The 20775-nt window shown below is 40.4% G+C and overlaps 1 protein-coding gene across 1 annotated transcript in view; it reads right to left on the bottom strand.

Moving 5' to 3' along the window:
- The window catches only part of COX10 (cytochrome c oxidase assembly factor heme A:farnesyltransferase COX10), a 106145-nt gene extending 87718 nt beyond the window's left edge, over window positions 1-18427 (bottom strand). Inside the window, exons 1-4 of the mRNA XM_068413197.1 lie at window positions 18322-18427; window positions 17606-17730; window positions 15602-15926; window positions 6363-6487 (exon numbers count right to left, since the gene is read on the bottom strand). Of these exons, the coding sequence (XP_068269298.1) occupies window positions 6363-6487; window positions 15602-15926; window positions 17606-17730; window positions 18322-18364 (618 nt within the window). The 5' untranslated portion in view covers window positions 18365-18427. The remainder of the gene's footprint in view (window positions 1-6362; window positions 6488-15601; window positions 15927-17605; window positions 17731-18321) is intronic.
- Between the last annotated feature and the right edge of the window lie 2348 nt (window positions 18428-20775).

The raw sequence follows: 20775 nt of genomic DNA on the forward strand, positions 1-20775 counted from the left end.
AGAAAGAACTTTTGCTGTGCTCTCTTTAGTGTTGAATTTCTTGATGGGGAAATAAAGAGGAAGGGGTCTGAGGGACTGTCAGACTCCTGCTATTTTTCTTTTCCATTTCGTCAATAATCCAAGCATCTATCACTAACCACCACTTTCTGCACACTAGTTTAACCCTTGTTTTATTTTTTTCTATTGCTTCAATCCTTTTAACAGATTTGTCTCTAGATTGGCTCAGAAACCACAGCAGCGCTCTCTGAAAGGGACACTATTGCTAACGTCACACCACTTTACATTATTTTTCACAGCCACAGAAAGCAAACAGTTTACTTGGGGTCTAATAGTCCAATACGAACCATTTTTACTTCTACGATCAAAAACCCTGCATTAAACATCTCTCAGATGGGGAAACTGAGAAACAAGTAGTATTGCAGGGCCTCTGATCAAGCTAAAACCATAATATTTATAAAACTTGCAGAAACAAAAGAAGATACAAGTACAAAAACTCCGTGCTCACAAGATCGGTGGGACCCAACCACATACAAACCTCCCAGGTTCCCTCTCACTCACAAAAGCTGTTTGATGGGGAGGGGAGCAACAGGGGAAAGACGGGTTGAGTTAATACTTAAAAACTATTTCAGCCACTGTGTCTCATTCACATAAAATCATCATCGCTACTGCCTGACAACCCTGAAACAAAATGTGGAGTTGATAGGGAGAAGACTCCGCTCTGCCATGGAAGCTGGTGGCACATTTCCCAACCGCCTTCCTCCTCCCCACAACGCAGGTGTTCAGTATAACTAATTCCTCATGGGTTTTTTTCCCTCCTTGAAAAATGAATTACAGTTTTTAGTGGTCCAGCAAGCCAAAACAATTACAGCCAATATATCTTGAGAGAGGAACAAGGTGCTGGACTTGTGACAATCAGCGCCACACATTCTTTCACAACATTTAATTCAAAATTCAAAAACCCTCAAACTTACTTTGTCCAAGTCCTTTCATTCCATTACATGACCTTAAACATCAGGTAGTTCAGAAAATTACTCATACACAACAAACATCGACTCGTTATGACTGAGCACAGGAATACAGGCACATCAGCATGACTCCAGCTGACGACTGTTGCTTGGCCATTACAGTACAAATTAGATCAATTTGCCTGTTTTATTTCCTGGAGTCTTGCTGATTAACCCATATTTGCAAGAACAAATGTAAAAATGTTGACCTGAGACCATCACTATAGCAAACCACAGCCTCATCTGCAGGCAACAGAGGCATAATGAAGATTTCAAAATGCTACTACATTTGTAAGCTTCAGTTGACCTTTCTCTGGAAAACAGGGGAATATTTGCTTATCTAGGTAGGAATATTAATTTTTTAGCATTTTTTAGGTTGTTTTGTTAGTACTAGTCAATCAAGTCATTACAGAAAAGCAAAATATAAATGGTGAAGACTACAGCTATCCTTCTGGCACCATAGAGATAGTAAGTAGATTAAAAGCCGGAGGAGAGGCAGCTTTATCTTGACTTTAGCCTGGTGCCCATCACTGCAGTATCCAAACGACCATCACAGTTTGTCCTAATACCAAAGATCACACAGAGGGTCTGCGAGCCAGCAACTGAACTCAGATCCTGGATTTTACCCCATTATTTTATCACCAAACCCATCCTTCCCGCCCATTACAGCTACACGTCTAAGGATCATCACTGTCAGGAGAGGACGACATTAAGAGCAAAACGCAGCCATCGGATCAGACCCTGAAGGGACGGGGATGTTAACTGGTCCTACATTGGTTCTCTCATTATGTTGAACATATTTACTATATTTTTTATTTTCAGCTAACTTCAGCTAGATATTCAGTCCAGTCTGCTTCCTGCTCAAGGTAGCATCAGTCAAATCCAACCACATCGTTTTATCTCTCGGTTACTAAATTCAAACCGTTTTAAACATCCTGCTTTCATCTGCGTAGCTCTCTCCCACTTTTTAACCGTGCTGCAGTTACAGAAGAATGTACCTGACATATAAAACGTGCATGTGATTCCTTAACATTTTAATGACATGTATTGCGTTGTAAACATCTCTTCATGTTTTATCTCCTTCTCCATAAATCAGAGGCTAGTATCTCAGAAGTCTCAAAAATGGCATGTTTTCTCCGTAATATAAATGTAAGACTGCTCCTTGAAACCTGAGGCAGCTTTCAAAAATCATCAAAAACCAGAGCTATGAAAAAGCAGAAGATGATCAGCTTAGTATCATTTTCTCCCACTCCATTTCTATGGCAGCATGAGCATAGTATGGGAAAAAATACCTTACAAAATTGGTCTTCACCAATCGGAAAACCAATGTTTTGATTATTCTTTTTTGCCACTTGTACAGAACAACACTAAGGTAAAATACCTTCTTGTGTATCCATACCAATATACAAGGCTGAAAGAGTCAGGAAAGTGGACAGTATAAAAAAAGTTATATGCTAGGAATAATTACTTGTTTTATTCAAGATTAACATGCAGTGTTTACAAGATGAAACCCCAGAACATATTTCCATTTCCTTACCATAACTGCAATTAATAAGACTGATCTCTTCTAATGAGATTTTTCCCGTGGTTTTGGCTAGCTTAGTAATGTTACAGTAAAAATGTGTCTCAGTCTATTCTTTGGTAAATGCATTAAGCGATTTTTTTTTTTTAATTAAAAACCACTGTAAAATATTGATTATTTTTAAAAGATAGAACACCAATAAAGAACACCTGTCCAAAATAATTTTAAGTTACTTCAATGATGGAATAAAGAAAGAGTGCCATTAGAAAAAGAGTTTAAAAAAAGAGGAAAGCAGTTTTAGCAGGTGGGACTGAAAAGTGGTGACATGTTGTAGTACAATACTGAAGGGCTAAAGGATATAACGCAGTGTTGCGTGATGTGGAAGAGAACCAGGGAGCACTGGATTAGTGTGCCACTAAAATGCTAGATGAGGTGTGAAGTACAACTCTGAAGTATTGTGATACGAAGGAGTGAGGCAGAGGCAGAACTGCTGGTAGAGGACCAGAGAAATAAAACACTATCTTTTCTTTGGCACCTTCCAGCAGGAGTTTACTCCCTTATAGCCCACAGCCCCAACACACTCTACAGGAAAACCCAAGGTCCCTCCGATATTTATCCAGACCCCCAGAACTCATAACATTTTCTACCAGCCTGAGAGATTGTTTCTATCAATCAAACTACTGTCTAACATACATTATTCCAAGATACTGCTCCTGACATTTTCTACACGTTTCCCCCAATGCAAGCCCAAGCACTTTTTGTCTGTATTTTCCAGGATATTTTCAAACACAACCTTTTCGCTGTCATTTCACAAAAAAAAAAAAAAAGTCATCACCTTCTTAAAAAGAGTTATCCAATTTCACTGAATTGTCATAAAAATACATTATTTCTACTTGCTTCGGAAAGTACAGCCAGAAGTTAGAATTACGGGTTGTGAAACTTGTTTGTAAATACATGCCTTTGGTTGATAAATATCCAGATTCTACTTCTACAAACAACGGAAAAATACAATGTTGCCAACTTGCATAATTTTTTTATTATTATTTTCTTGTTACAGACAGTGAAAGTGGGGCAAGAACCTCCACTCCGGCAAATTTTTGTAACTTTCTAGGTCTTGGGGTTAGGAAATAAATGTTCCAAGTATGACATACAGCCATCTGAAATCAAGAGAGGAAGTGATAATAAAAAGATTATTTTAGACAACCTTCATAAAGAAACTAACTGTGACTTCTTGGTCTCTGTCCTGGCTCCCTCCCCAGCAGTTAATTCAACTTAAACAGTTAATTCAACTTAATTCAATGGGAGTAAACTGGCCTCAGACCCTACCAGAGTGCTAAAATGAAGTGGTCAAGAAAAGGAAAAAAACCTCAAACCACAGAATTTTAACAGTTAAAAGTTTGTATCAATACTTCCACAAACATTACACAATCTCTATTACAATTTCACAGGACCAGGCTCCTCACATCCTGTCCTAAATCACAGGGAAGAATCTTACACAATCGACACTTTACCTTCCCACGACATATTTAAGGACTGTAAATTGCGAACACAGATTTATCAGGGAAATGAGGGGTGGGAAAGACGAGTTGCCCTTAAAGATGTCCAGATTTATAGCAATATGGGAAGCGGAAAGACAGTTATCATATAAAAAGGTCCTTAAGGGATAGCAAGGAGCACCAAGGGAAACATGAGTCATGAGCTGCCAGAGAAGAGGAGCACGGGGAGCGATGGACAGAGCGAAGTAGCAATAAAGGAAGTTCCAAGTCAAATGTGCTCCTTCCCAAAGGTCGAGACAGATACCCAAGCTTACAGTATGTATCAAAAATTAAATTCCCAGCCAGTTCAGACACAGCAGCAGCACCAGGAAAGGGACACTCATCGACTGAAAGCATCTATTGATAAACAAGGGCATAGACCACAGCTCTTTCTTTTCCTTTGCTTCGTTACCAACTCTGCTTGGTTTTTTCCCCTAATAAGAGTAGTTGCCTTGAAGGTCTGTCTACACAGCGAAGTTGCTCAACACAAGCAAGTGTGCAAACTTAAAGCATTCAGCTGAGACTCTGAAAGAGTTTTACACTTTGTGAGGCTGGAGTAAGCTTCTCTATTTAAGGGCATGTTAACAGCGGTTCCTATGGTGAGATAGCAGTGAGTAAGTGGGGAATTATGAGCCCAAGCACAAAGTTATTGCACTCCTGACTCTCCTTTCCCATCCCAGCAAGCCTCAAAAGCGTCAAACTCCAAATTATGGATCAGGATTCCTGGTACTCCCAAGTATCTCAAGATTGTAAGAAGCAAATTTTAAAAAGTGACTTCCAAGAGTTTAAAAAGTGGCTACTTTTGAGACAAAATACACCACAGAGCAATACATGGAAGCTGAAGGCAAAGAAAAACAGTTATTTGTGTGTGAATATAATCTCTAGGAAGATCTATCAAAATCTCAAGAAAGACAAGTTGCACAGCAGTCTCTAAACAAGAAATAATTAATTCTCCTCTTAGTCTAGTAGTATCCACACCAAAGGTGAAAGCAAATATGACAGTAAATATTTAGAAGGATTGATAAGTCACAAAATGAATTTTTAATATTAAAAAAAAAACTGTAGTAAAGGAAAAAAGGGAGGAAAAGGGAGTCACGCTTCAGAAAATAGTGTGGCTTTCTTAAAGTTATTTTTCAAGGCTACCTAAGTGTTTTCAAGTTAGGTGGGCTACCTAAATATTTCCAGGCAACTAAAAATCATGCAGCACCCTTCCTATTTTGCAGAGAAAACAGACACAAAGTTAGCTGCCTACCCCAATTTTAAGCTCAGTGAAAACAAACAGTAAAACCTGTACTTCAGTCTGAGCAAAATGCGTGCTTAGGGGTGCAAACTCCAAAAGCACATTGGGTGCCTCCAACTGAGGTGTTACAAGGTGTAAACAGCAAAGAGCCCAGCTCAGTCAAGGTGACTCCAGGACGTAGATCACAGGAAACCTCCACGCCGTGTTCCATTAGCAGGGTCCCAGGACTCAGCCCCCCCCATCTCCCAGATGATTGCTGGAACCAAAAAGTGCTATCAAAGGTGGCACTGCCACTGCCACTTCTTTCTCCAGGCCATATTTACAACCGAAAGTGACCGTGGCTACTAGGCTTTGTAACTGTGCTCAACACCACAAGTGTTACCTGTGCACTAGTTAGGCTCTCCTTTGGGACTTAGGAAGAGCCTAACAGCAACTTTGCTTCACAGCTGGATTCCAGGAGAGCTGAGAGATCAGCATCAAGCCCCACAGGCATGCTCACACATGCAAGGAAGCTCGAGTTCAGGCATCTGGAACATCTCCGGCATGAAACAGCTACCACACGACAGAGATTTTCAGTACGTTTTGTAGATGTGTAAGAGCTACCATGATTCCAGCCTGAACAGAAGCACACAAACCCCACCTCAGTCCCATTAAAGACGTTTAGAAAGGTGCTCTGAGCCATTCTTTAAACAGATCCGACAAGGTCATACAGCAACACAATCAGGCCTGTGAGGCTGGAGCCCTGATGGCTATTTTTATACCCCAATTACGCAGTTCTTCCTATGTCATTTTCAGTGACCCAGGCTTGGTATTATCAAGATAAACATTATTATTGGGAGGCTTAAAACCTCATCAGCTCAATTCTGAATAAACACACTGTGCCTAGCAACTGTACTTTAATTCTCAGACTTATATTCCTTTCGCGGTGTCAATTTTAGTGGCTCAGAGCTCGTGCAGCAGCTGAAGGCACAGCACTCCCAGTCACCCATTTAGACTCCTTGGCAGCATTTCAGAAGCCAGGACAACACCAGTTTGCAGTACAGATGAAGAGCTGGACTGACCTGATTGATGGAGTTGGCAGCACAGGACGCAAGCCCGGTTCCGAGGGAGGCGAGCAGGAAACAGGTCAGGTCAAAAGGGACCGGGGCCATGGCAAAGCCAGCAGACGCGGTGCTCACAACCAGAGCTGCAACACAGCGAGAGTACAGTTCAAGGCACCAACAAGAAACCATCTCACTTCTACACAGCACTAGAATTAAGGTTTTTAAATCCTGTAAGAACCCTTGTACAGATTAACTTTTTACTACTTTTATGGATCAAAGTAGCTCCAGGAACTGAGTACAATTAATACTAATACTCTACATAACGAAGGCAAAGATGAGGAGAGCTGCCAGGGACTAAATGAGAAACCCAAAAGCATCAGCACATTAGTAGAAGAGGCGAGAATAAAAATTATGCCTCTTTTTTCCCTGTTTTATGGATTTGCTACAGCATCTACTGCCTCAAGCAACATGTACATGAGATACACTTGTCCCAGTAATTCCAATGCCATTGAAAAGTCTAACATGGAAGAAAAACAGCAAAAAAAAATTCTGAACTGAGAGATATGCATTATATCAAATTATAGCAGGAGCTTAAGCAGTGCAGAAAGTCAAAAGGAGGCTCAGGGCATGGAGGCTACAGCTGGTGAAGCCAATAACTTCACTGTACAAGTATCTGCTCACACTGTTCCCATCTGACATGCCCACTTCAGGCAGAAGGTACAACCACGTCATCACACGGGCCTGGCAACATTTAAAGGCCTCAAAATTTGAGCGTATTAATAAAAATCCATTTCAGCTTTGTCATCTAGAATTATAACTTCAGTACAGCACTGCAAATCACAGCCTTAAAATGACAGTTACCCAAGTCTCAATCCTCATATAGCAATTACCCAAATAACAGGTCTTACGAACCCCACTTTTGGCAAGAAATAATATGACATGAAAAATTTCTTCTACTATAAAACTCAGCACATTTACTGAATATCTTGTTCACGATCTCGAACGTTACAACCTAAAATTAATAGTTACTAACCAGAAAGTATTTCAATACTATTTTGCATGTAATTACATGTTCCCAGACCTCAGCTAGCTCAAATCAAAGAACGTAAATGTTCTTATCTTTCTGATTCCTACAAAATCTCCTGTTTGTCTGAAGTTAAATGACAAATAAATAACCTTTGCTGACTGAAAATACCTGGATTATCTACTAAGCAGTGTTACTGGAGATGAAAAACTCAATGTCACGGCAGAGATCTGCCAGCAAGGTTGCACATGCAAAGTGCTAATTTTTAAAACTGTGCCTGCATAAGAACCTTAGGATTTAATCCTAAAAAGACAGTGAAGAAAACTTGCTGCTCATCAAAACTTTCCTTCAAGTATTAAAATCCATTGGCAACTGAATATTATTATAATAAATGTACATAATATTATTATAAACGTTAATTATTTAGCCCTCTGATGGTTCACAGGACGTCGTGCAGATGGCTGTCACACAGGCTGGCTGCGAGTGCGCTGTGTTGGGGTCTCTGCCTGACACCAGGGTAAGTCCCCTGGCTTTGATTCCCCCCGACAGCATCCCCAAAGGCAGCACCTGGCTCTCTCTGCAGCCCCTTCAGCTGCTTCTAAAATCCAGTGAAGCTACAAAGAAGCCTTGCCCCTCTGAGAAGCTGTGAAATAACCACAGATTCTGTAACCCCACGCAGACATGCAGGTACTGATCATTTCTGAAAGACTGAACCCCATTTATGATATAAATCCAACAGCATCTTGGTTTCCAAACTCTTAGATCCTTCTTAGTAGAGCGCACAAGAATATAAGAAATGCATTGGTTTACAACTGATAGAGTTAAAAAATACACTGAAACGATGACAGCAAAACAGTGGCGTTTGCATTTCTAAGAGTGATTACATTCATTTTTTTTGCATAATAAATCACACGTTCACTTCTAGACAAGAATTTAATTAAAACTTATCTTAGAGAGCACTTTACACCAATTTATTATGGGAAAACACCAACTCATTTACTGAAGAAGAAAGGTGGAGCAGATTGGCAAACAGTCAGTGTAACATTACCATTACACTGACCTCAAAGAAATTCTAATACTGTACAGCTGCAGCACTAATTAAAGTCCCCATTGATTTCTCCAGATTAATTTCAGCCAGTCATTTCAGTGTGACTTATCAGGATCTCATTAAAAAAAGGTTGTAGTACATCCTCTCACTTATCCCGCTGAAACAGGTATTTTTAGTCGTTTGGGCAGTGCTCTGAACACGAGGCATTCCCCGCTTGTCTCATCGCCCAGCAATTCAAATGCAGCACGTTAAGAGTAAATAAGAAAATGTTCCCTTTGGATTGGGAAGTTTATTTTCTTTTACTGTGGAAGCAATCATTTTCTCTTCTACTTTCCTCATGGAGGAAAAGTATATTTAATTGAGATCACATCAAGGGAATGAGGTCATTGACACTGTTTGTTTTTTAATCCCTGTTAGTTTAGTGCTTTAGGGGCCAAATTAACTTCACCTTATTGCATAATAGATGGAATTGATCCTTTCAAGATTTGTTGATGAGAGTTGGCATTATATATGCTCTTCAAAAAGGAGCCAGGACTTAAACTTATGATCTCAGCCTAAATCTAATTTTCGATCTTTTAAACATCTTTAGCTTTAACAAAAATTAACAAGGGACATTCATCTCCAATTTCAATATAAATGAAAAAGAAAATGCTAATGGATTAGTGACAAGAAAAGCGAATTATGCTGTTTCCAGCATAAAACCACATTCAAAAAGTCTACAGTTTACAGTATTCTTTACATCCCTCTTCAGCCTCATTGTAACATGACCTGCCTTTATAAATCCCTGTATTTGTATTTATAGCATGTGAATCACTATGCCATATTTTGTTTACCTCCTATTAAAAAGTAGCCGAGCCAAAACAAAAGCAAACCAATTCAGCTTCAGATTTCCTTTCTACTCCTGTACTGATGATCTATCAGTACATGTGGAACGACAAAAGCAAATGCATTTCTACTTTAATTTAAGAAACAATTTCACTCTTCCACCACACATTTCTATACTCCTTAAAGGAAACCAGCATTCCAAAAGCTGACGGAATTTTCCTTCCAGAGTTTTCAGACTCTGATTTCTGGAAAGCTACACGTAGCATCAGCATTAGTGCTACACATCTGACTGATGTTTCCTTGACAAACTTAGATTTGGTTGGGTATAGGCATATCTAAATTTCGTTGCAGATTATAACCTGCACACTAACAAAGGCCAAACTCCTGAAGCAAGCTTAAAATTGGGACAATAATTTGAAATAAGTCTTTGCATCATGTAATATAAAATTCAAGTCCAATATTACAAACAGAACACAGGGTAAAAGATGTTATCACTATTGAACAATTTTAAAATGCTTTGCAAAAAATAAACTGTAATAATAGTTTCTTTTTATTTCATTAGTTTTCCTTGTGGCATGGAAAACAAATTGCCAGAAAGCTACCACTATTAAGCTTTGTTTCTTTGATAGGATAACAGTTACTATTTTAATAACCACAAGATGAGAACTACTTTGACAGGCGTATGAAATATATTTAAAACTGAGAATAAATGTAGACTAGTAATAATCTAAACAACAAATAGTGATAAGTCTTTGTCAAAGTTTCTGGCTATATTGAAGTTACCATTTCAAGAATAGATGCCATAAAAAATGCCATTATTTCAGAATGAAGTGGAAATGTACTGGAACTCCACTAAAGCAAATGGATTTTTTTTACTACAGCGGCTGTTACCAGATTTTTAGCCTATGAACACAACACAGGCACCTTATTTAGTCATTGTTGCCCCATTATGTAGCAGTTGGGTAACACTCAAGAGTCATTACGCAAAGCTGGATATCCATCATCTTCATTTTACAAACACAACGGACACAGAGATGAAGCAGGGTGTTCATGGTCACGTCGCAGGTCAGTAGCAAAGGTCTCAGGTTTCTGATTTCCAGTTCAACACTTTTGTGCTAGAGGATCGCTAACACACAGACACAGATTCATATGTAAGCAATACATCCAACAAATGCCAGCTGTTTTCTAGTAAACAAGACAGGATTATTTTTTTTTAAAGTGGGACATATGGAAAAATGCTGGTTTAGTCTCCAAAACTGAAAATGCTCATAATTTATCATATTTGTCCACTTTGCAAATCTTAAATGTAGGTTACTAAGTCCACGACATAGAAACCATGCACAATTTTGTAGCTGGTAGGCTTTACTCCTAGGTTTTTGTCTCACATTGTCTAGCAACAACACAGAGTAATTCACATTGGAAGGGATCTCAGGTGGTTGTCAAGTCCAACCTCCTGCTCAAAGCAGGGTCAATGCTGAATTCAGGCCTGGTCCCTTAGGGCTTTGTCAGCTCCAAGGATGGAAATTTCACATCATCTCTGGGCAATCTGCTCCAAAGTTTGACTGTCCTCATGGCAAAACTTTTTTTTTTCCTTATGTCAAGCCAGAACCTCCCCTGTTTCAATTTATGAAACATGTTTTCTCTGTGTCAAGATTCACATATTTTAAAAAGGATTTGAAAACTAAAGCATAGATGCTTCCAATCCTGTCTTTAAAAGAATTTTGGCACCTGATTGGAGAATGTCCATACCCTTCTGCCTGTGGAAGGAGCTAATAATGATCAGATGGCATTAAAATGATATGTCTTTACCTTAAAAATAAACATCAAACAAAATTACAGGCCTCCTCAGAAAATTGGCTATATCAGTCTTGTGATTCTGTTCATAACACGCACATACACTCTGATTAGGAAAAAGCACAATTGGCTTGATTCTGATCTGCCCACGGTAAACCCTGGAATGACTCTACTAAAGATGACTAATTACTCCAGATTTACAGAGGTGTAAACACCTCAGGCTGGCCTGTTTTAGCTCTAAGGTATAGACCATTACAAAACCAGAGATAATTTACTCTCAACTCTTCTTACGTAACATTAACAGGATACTGGGTTGAACTCTCCCAGAGCTGGATATAACCAAACAACATCTCACATCCTCAATGAGAGAAACACAGCAAAACATAAGCTTACTTTGAGAATGTTTCCAGACTTCTTAGTGTTTGATGAACTAGTAACATACTTAAAATGAAGCAAAGGAGGGTTTCTGTTAGACACACAGAGACACTTCTCAGTAATAAGGGCAGTAACACACTGCTGCAGACTGCCCAGGGAAGCTGTATATTTGCTGGTTGGTTTTAAGAACGGACAAAGCAACATCAAGTCAGGAATGATACACCTAAAGGTGATCCTGCCTTGGGGGAAAATAGATTAGATGACTTCCTGAAGTGTCCCTTTGAGGTCCCCATGATTCTGCATGGATACTGCACACGCTGAACCAAAGCAAGATACCAAGTGCAGAAGCCACTCTGGTGAGATCTGAAACAAGTCTTCAGGAATCAGCACAGAAAAGCAATGTTCACCATGCTTTAATAGACTATTAAAATATACTTTGAAAAAAAACCACTACCAAAACTCTAAAACACCTTTGAAGAGTCGGAAGGTAAAAGTGCTTCGCAATGAGATGCCATAAAAAAATAGACAGACTTCAGGGGAGAGACTGTGACTTTGCACATGATCTCTGGGTAAACAATAACTAGTTAATACACAATTGTGAATGAAAAGGAAGCTTTATACACAAATTAATATGTTTGTGAAGACAAATAAAAATGGTAACTGTAGTATATTATAATACAGGATAAAGGAAAGGTAGAGAAATGTTTGAAACATATGGGCTCTTGTCTAAAGGAGATCTGTGTCAGGGTAGCCTGGAGTCAGGACTCAATTCTTCCAGGCACAGTAGAGACAGATATGCTAATGACACAGCCCCTTCCTCAATGAGCTTGCAAATTAGATTAAAAATTCTACAGATGTTTAGAAATTCGCAGTGAAGTTTACATCTGACCCACGTTGATACATCCACTTCTCAGACAGGTGCTACATAGGCTGCTATACATCTAGCTGGTTGTCCTCACCAAAAGACCGATGTGCAAGACATCCTTTACTACAAGAGCAACAATGAGAAAGTGCTCCCAAAACCATCGAGAAATATCTAATGAGATTACACAGCATTTTTCATATCGTGCCTTCATCACACTTCCCCCAAATTAAGAACTGAAGTTTAATTTTCCTGCGTTTTGCACATAGCTCAACTTAGTTTTCATCTGTGATGACTGGGGAAAACAACACTTAACTGTAAACTTGAAGTTAAATTTAAGAAGATGAGACAACCTGAAATTCTTAATGTGTTTGCATTATAAATTACTAGAATTTCCTCCTATTACTATACCTTCACATCTCTCTCTTCTATTTTCAGCTACACGTGAACTTTGGGACACAGTTGAAAACAATGACATTTATAATTCCGAAACCTTAACCAGACAGATGCATTAGCTTTCCAAGCGCCCGGCTGGTAAGATACAGCTGGTCAGACAGCAGCCAACAGAGAACACCACAGAGAAGGGGAAGGATGGAAACCGAACACAAAAAGGTAGATTATGCGACACGTAAATAAAAGTTCCCTAATTGTTTTCTATGGCAAAAGAATATAAACAAAAACCTTTTCCTGTTGGTAAGGCAGTGCTGCTAATGGCAGAGGAACAAGAGCTGCAGTTTACATGAAGCAGGAGGGGATGGTAATAGCTAAACTCATTTCCTTTCAAAGGTGAATTACAGTTCAGAATACAAACAAACATTCTCTTTACTTCGGCAGCGGGAAAAGCAAAGGGCATAAGGAAGTCCCATTTTAGCATAATGCAGAGTTTGTTTTTTTGTTATTTCATACCCTAAAAAGTATAAATAAAGAGTCTGCAAAAAAAACCCACACAGGATGTGAGATCTATCAGAACTTCATGGGTGAAACAAATTGAGTTGTGTGTCATTTGTAACTTAAAAACTGGCCTCGGAGAATTTATTTGTCTTTAAAAAAAAATAAAATCAAAGAACTACACCCCCATATTCTTTACAGAATATATAATTTGTCTAAACTGTTACACAAGTTGGAAAAAAGCTAATTCTGTTTCCTTCCTCCACACACTACACCCAATATTTTTCCTGCTCATCTCCTACGCTATCCTATGACCAACAGAGACCAACAACAGACCTACAAACTGCTCTTCATCCAACTCAATCTTTTACACTTTCTACTTTCAAATAAATCTCCCCAGCCCAGATCATGTACCCCACCAAATACATAAAGATCATAAGAAGAGAGGTTAAGGTTTTTTCTCTCTCTCTTTACCTTCTCAACAGGTACAAAGTTTACTACACCTACCTTGGATCAAGAACAGCACATCTCAAAACAAAGACTCATACAAAACAATAGACAATTGTGAAGCAAATGAAATTCTATAACCATTGTTGCAAGGAACACCCTATATTCAAACCAGAGTGGTACTTCCTTGCCTGTTAACATCACCTTTTGCAGTAAAACAAGTGCTTTCTAGAAGCTGTTGAAAAGCCTGGTAGCAACAGTGAGGCCACACAACAAAAGCATCACATAAAATTAATTGCTCCAGAAAAAGACACACTTCCATCTTGCTGCAGGTCTTGAAACTCCCATTTGGAGGGGCACCAGTAATACTCTGCTGTGTACTAACTGAGAATATCAGCAACAACGGTTCATCCTCTCCCTCTTTTAAGAAGGTCACTTAATCATTGCATTTTAACTTCTAATTTCTCGACCTATTGAGATTTTTAAATTTAATTCTACTCCAATAACTAGCACAGCTTTCAAGTTCACATAAAAGAGCCACTTATATAAAATCACCTAATTGAAAATATGCCAGAAGAGCTAATTGTTCATATAGCACTTAGAAGTTATCCATGATGCACCCAACAGAAAGAAAATATTACTAAAACTGAACAACATGAGTGAGAAAAAGGGCAAGACATGTATGATGCAGAAAGAAAGAGGAGGCAAGAGTTGAGGCTGTATGTGCCACAAAGCTGTTGCAAATTTGAAATACGATAATTCTGATAACTGCTGAATGTGCCAGTAAGAGTTTTATAAACCTAAATTTGAAATTAACAAAGCTAATACGCAAAAATGACATGATAAAGTATCAAAAGACATGCTTCATCCCTCGTCTACTAAGCCAACTCTTTACCAGCACAAAATAAATGCCTTGAGGTTTTTTAAAAATAACGAGGAACAACATTTGGACATACAGACAAGGTCAGTTTTGCCAAGTCCAAAACATGAGGTGTCTCATCAACACCGATAACTACAAGGCTTTTTATTACAGAAAAATTCAAATGACCATTGTACACTGTATGAGATCGGTACAATTTTTCCATGGAGAAACAAACAACGAAAGTGTATATATCACAAGACAAAAAGTTTCAAAAAGTAAACTGAATTCAGGATTTTTATTATAACAAATTGTTATGGCAAAGAACAACAGTTCTTTGAATCAAAGAACTTTGAATCTTGAAGTATCAAGAATTTATTTCACCCACTGGAGAGCGCACCATAGTAGGGACTTGAGAAATTATATTTCTGTTCTTGGCCCTGATACAGACAAAATGTAAGGCTTTGGTCAGATCATTAGAGTTTCCTTAGACATGAAAGTATATATAGCACTACCTGTTGGCAAAGAAGTAATTTATAGACACTAAGTATTACGACTAGAATAAGGGAAAACGTAGTTAGGCTGCAAGGCAAGTTGCTGGTTTGAAGATACAACGCTATGATTGACTAGAAAAGTAAATTATACCTGATTTTAAAAATTTAACTGGTCACACTCAAACATTTTTCTTTATAAGATGTGACATTATTCAGATTATCTTCTGTTGGTACTTTAATACTGATTTCGCAATAAGCAGTACTAAAGTGAAAGGTAAGTAAATAAGCCAGAACAATGGTAAACTTAAGCAAGATGACTTTAAATACTTAATACAACACTTGTAAATTCACTTCCTAATCCAGTTTCACTGTGTTTTCTGTACTAACGCTTGCTTATGATTCCCAAAAGCTAACTGATGATAGACGCAAGCTCCTCCTCACTGGGAGCAAGGACTATGGGAAAACTATTACATGCTTCCATAAAACAATTTTTCCCTGCACACACTTGATGGAACTGACCCAGGCACTTTAGGTCAGTAAAGTGGGAATTATCACACAAAAACCTACACAGTACCAGTAACATGCTAAAGAACTCTAATATCATACAGGCTGCACAGAAGTGAAAAAATGACCAGTAGTACCTGTAAGTTTAATTTTGGACAAGCGTGCCAAAATTCCTGGCAAATCATCCAGCCGCAGCTTCATTTCTTTCCACTGTCTGTCTTCTTTGGATTCTGCTCTTACTGGTGTGACTGAGTCTTCAGTTTCGGCAGCTGACTTCATTTCTTTCAACTCAATTCTGCTTGATGTCTCAGACAAAGGTTGAGGAACAGGTGAAATTGGTCTAATCTTATACATAACCTTTTTTTCTTGATCCAATTGCTGAAGATCACGAAAAGGAGATGCAACTGAATCGGACTTAGGTTTGGCTCGTTGGCTGAGGTCTCTGTTGTATTGCGTTACATACTAAATCAAATGAGAAATATTAAGATGAATAGTTAGGATATTTCTGTCCATTTCAGGTTATTAACAACACCAATTATATTGCTATATTATTCTTATTGTTAGGAGAATTACTTCCTATGATTACATGACTGAGTTAGCCTGAATTTCAAACACTTATTTCACATGCAAAAACGTTTCTGAAGTTGGACAAGATTATTACAAACACAGCTTTTCATTCCACAACTGCATCAATAACGTTCACTTAAGCTTGAGGAACTGGTTCTGCATAAAACTATTTCCTCCATTGTAGTTTCGACAGCAAACTTTACTTTATTCATATTCAAAACCACCAGATAATATTGTTTGAGTTAGAACCAATCAATTTGCCTTTAAAAAAAGAGGTGTACACACACCCATAACAACTCCAGTCTCCAAATATAAGCATTAAACTTTCTGTAAGATATGAAAAAAAAAAAAAATCAGAAAAATGCCAGAAAATACGATCTACCACCTATGACATAAAATCATCTCCCACATTAGGCTGTTACTATTTGCCCCAAGCTTTATCCTAATTTACTAGATTTAGCAATTTTCAACAGGAGTTCAAACAAACATATATCGAAAAGAAAGTTAGCAATTGCCTCCTCTCTTTTAGAACTCTTACAGAATAAAACACGGAATTAAAAAAAGCACATTCAGCTTCTCCTATCTTTCTATTTTCTTTCCTAAAATACTCTATATATTTCAAGAACAAGAGACAGGCATAAAAAGACTGAGCTTTTAACTAATAATTTACACGTTAATAATTATAATGAGGAAGAAGGATCTGATCTTTTCAACTCTGAATGAGTGATGTGAATGCAGCTCAAATCAACAGAGAAAAAAAAGAATCTGAAAAGTGCCGATGATCCCCAGAAGCGTGGAAGAGACCCCACCCCCATCTCTTGCTTCGTACAGGACTGGAGCTCAAAAAATACCAACAGATGCACACGCTTCTTGCGGTCAAAGCTGTCACTCGCTCTAAGGCTTAGTCTTATCCCTATTTCATAGATACAGCTTCAAAGTACAACACACAGGACACAACTCAGGGAAGAGCAAAATATGTCTTTTACTACCATCCTCTTACATGTGACACAACTGTTCAAAGAAGAAGATACAATTTCAAAGGTTTGAATTATAATTACAGCTCCTTTAATACCTAAAATTAACAGCACACTATAGAACGCAACCCATTAAGTTAATGAGCTCAGGAGTTTTGATTCAAATTAACTGGTTAACTCTTCAGTCAGAATACACTACCTCCACAAGTGAGTTCTATTTATTGCTTGTACGACTGCTAGCCAAGATTTGATTTGCTTATTGGCATTTTAACAAATAATAACTTTGAAAACAATTTCATTTCACGTTTCTCAGCATGAGATGAGCGCTCCACTCCAAAGGCACAGAAAGCCCCTCGTCAGGTAGAGGACTCACTGCAGCAGACGGCATTGTCCTTGCCACAGTGGGTTTCCTCTAAGCTCAGATGTTGTAGATGCCAAGTGTTTAACTCTGGTGCAGCACAGAAAAGGAGATGCTTGGAACTGCCTGAGCTTGGTAGATATGAAAAATACTGTTTTTATCAACTAATCTCCATTTGGACTCATCACATGGGACAAAACAAAAGAGTGAAAAAGGTGGGATAAATACACTCCCTGACTTACCATTCGTTTGAGAAAGTTAAAGTACTGAAATGTAATCAATCTGTCATTGGCTACGCGGCACAGGTGCCCAAACTGGCATGGTATCTGCCGTATTCCAGTGTTCTTCAGCTGCCAAAGAAATAATCCTATTTAAAGAAAAAAAATCAGAACATTAGATTCCAGTTCCTTCTCTGACACTGAGTTTCTCCTGACTCAGACCGCAGTGCCTATTGCCAGCTGTGACTCCAGACACCCCAACAAACGGGAACCAGGGCTGCTTGGCTGGAAGAAACATGTTTGCAGGCTCCAAATAAAAGAACAGGCTTGCCCTGATGGTTTGGGGGTTTTCTTCCAAATCTCCCAGCTCCCCCGAAATACATTTTTAGTTTCTTCTTCCCTGACTATCTCTACATGCTGTAAATAATTCATCTTGGCACAAATGGCACAAGCAGCACTGAAAGGAAGCAGCTGACATAGCAGCACCAAAGTCAAGTGCACCAGGAGGACACCCCTGTGTGACAGGACACCTATATCCCTATGCAGAGGGGTATATACAGGCTCTCTATATCACTATATAGAGCAGCCCCAGAGACTACTCACAGCCCCGGGGTCGGGCCGACCCGGCCCCAGCCGCTGCCCCGGCCCTGCTCACCCCACCGGCCCCCCACAGCGCCGGGCGCGGCCCCCCTCCGCCCCCAGACCCCGCCGGGGCCCTCGCTCCCCCGCGGCGGCGGTACCTGCCAGCGCCCGGGGCGGGCTGCAGCGGCGGGCGGCGCTCATGGCCGCAGCGCTGCTCCCGCCGCCCTCTCCCCTCACCGAACGGGCGCCGCCATCTTGCCCGCCGTGACCTCCAAACGGCTTCCGGGTCGGCGCTTCCGGTGGGGCGCTGGGCGAGGCGGGAGCGGCGGGGCGGGGAGGCCGGGACAGGGCCCGGGACGGGGCCTGGGAGAGGGCCAGGGCCCAGGCTGCGGGGAGGCGCCTTCGGCCCCGCCGTTACCGGGCCGGCAGAGGAGGGAGGAGCCCTGTGCAGGCCGAGCCCACCGCCTCCTGCTCCCCGTGGTTGTGGAACGGGGGGGAGAAGCGTTTCCCGGCCCTGGGCGGTTGTGGAGAGGCGGTCCGGGGGGGAAAGTGGTTGAGCGTTGGGCCTGTAAAGCAAGTGCCGGAGCAGCTTCCCACCGAGCGTCACCTGTAAACTGAAAAGTAACTCCCGAGGGGGAGACCAGCCCGGTGGATTTCGGGTTTTGGGGTATAATAACAGATTAAGGCATTCACAGGTGGGCGTTCATGTGCCTTCAGGTGGGAGTTGGGGCCGAAGTGGAGACTTAGACACCTTTCCCATGAAGAAGCAGCGCAGAGCCCTGCCTGGGGCATCCTCACAGCTGCTTGTTTCTGGCACCGGTTGCAATCCCCTCATCTGCATCCCTGGGCTCGTTTTCAGTTAACAGTTGCAGACTCGACATGCCATCTGTGACAGAGCACGATGGTGCTGTGGAGTTCATGGGGAGACGGCACAGTACTTGTAAAACAACCAAAGGAGATCTAATAAAACATAAATTAATTCTTGAGGACATGGAGTCTCATTCCCAAAAGAACCTGAGCTTTAAAGAGCCGAAGGCTTGGTAAAAAATATAAAATAAAATCTGTATTTAGTTCCTAAAGTAATTTTTGAAAAGGAAAGGTTGATTTCTATAGCCCTTGGGTGAAGTTATGCATTGCAGGAGGTCAGGTTGCAGAGCTGACCCACCTGTCAGCTCATCCTCCCCTCGTACACGTTCTGGGGGTGGCTGGATCGTTTGCTAAAATGCCTGAATTTGCTAACCTGAGGGGGAAAAAATGCTTATTTTGCTGGTTTAACTGTTTAAACTCACCCAGCGCAGGGTCTGATAGGTTGAAAGCTGGTGTGAGGCATGGAGGCAGGGGCCTTGACTGGAGTCTGAACTAAAAGGGAAGGGAATGGCTAGGACTGCTCAAGCTGTAAAGTGTAATTGCACCCTCAGGCACCTTTAAAATGTTTTCTCTTAAGAGTTTTAAGTTCAGGAGATGTAGGCTATAAGTCACTTAAATGCTTTTGAAAATCATTCTCAATATTTTAACATAGAAATCTTCCTCAGAACCATCTTCCTCCCAGGCTTTAATTTCTTTATAGTGCTTAAATTCATGCAAAAGTCATCTTAAATCATTATTAGGAAGATAAAACGAAAACACTCACTCTAATTCACCAAGAGTATCCTTCTTTGAAGCATTTATTTCCACTCTCTTTCTATTTGGGGAGCTGGGGAGAAATTAGGACTTCACATTTCTTACAATTAATATCCTGTTTCACTCTGAGTTCTCATCACTCAGCATATATCACTTCACAGTTCCTGTTTGCATCGCTAGCTTTTGTAAATTCCACAGATTTGGCCTCAACTTAAATTTACACCTGCAAAAATAAAATAAACATCACGTCACAAACACACACAATGGTTACACAGAGGGCTGGAATTGTGGTTGGTTTTAGGGCAGTTTGGGTCAGAGAGGAAAAGGCTGAGGTAGCTGAGTGGTCTGCGTCAGGGCTGAGATTTAAGGTTTAATGATTTTCATTGCCTTTCACTTGGGTAATAAATTGCACCCGTGGAGAGGGGGAGCGGGGAAACACTTCTTTACTAATTAAGGAGAATCTTATCCACAGGTCTCAAGACAGAGCAATACCTTGTTGTGAAACAGTAGTGATGGTTTAGGGCACACAGAATGTCATGTACCTGTTTAGGTTTAGCCACTAAAGCTACTCGTAGAGAGTTAGTGGACACAACTATCCAAATGTCAGAGTTGTATTTCAGCCAAAAATGGCTCCACAGGTTTTGGATCTCATTACCAAAGGTTTGGGTCTGCATAGTGCTGATTCTGTGGGAGCTGGCTCCACGAAATATTGAAGGCTCCAGAAAGCACCTGGGCACTGCACAGGGTTACAGAAAAGGGGGTACGACCCTGCCAGGGAGCTCTCAGCACCTTCCCCGCTCAGCTCCCACGATCTAGTTCCCACAAGCCCGGGTACCGGTGTCACAGGACCACGCAGAGAGCTGCAGGACAAGACTCATCTCCTGTCACAGGACTCCAAGGTCAAGCACTGTTTTGGAGCAGAGTGATTCCTGAAGCATCTCTGACTTCTCTGCTGATTGCTAAGATGGGCAATTGCTCGGTATCCATTGCTT

Source organism: Nyctibius grandis, chromosome 15 (assembly GCF_013368605.1).
Source record: "Nyctibius grandis isolate bNycGra1 chromosome 15, bNycGra1.pri, whole genome shotgun sequence".
Lineage (NCBI taxonomy): Eukaryota > Metazoa > Chordata > Aves > Nyctibiiformes > Nyctibiidae > Nyctibius > Nyctibius grandis.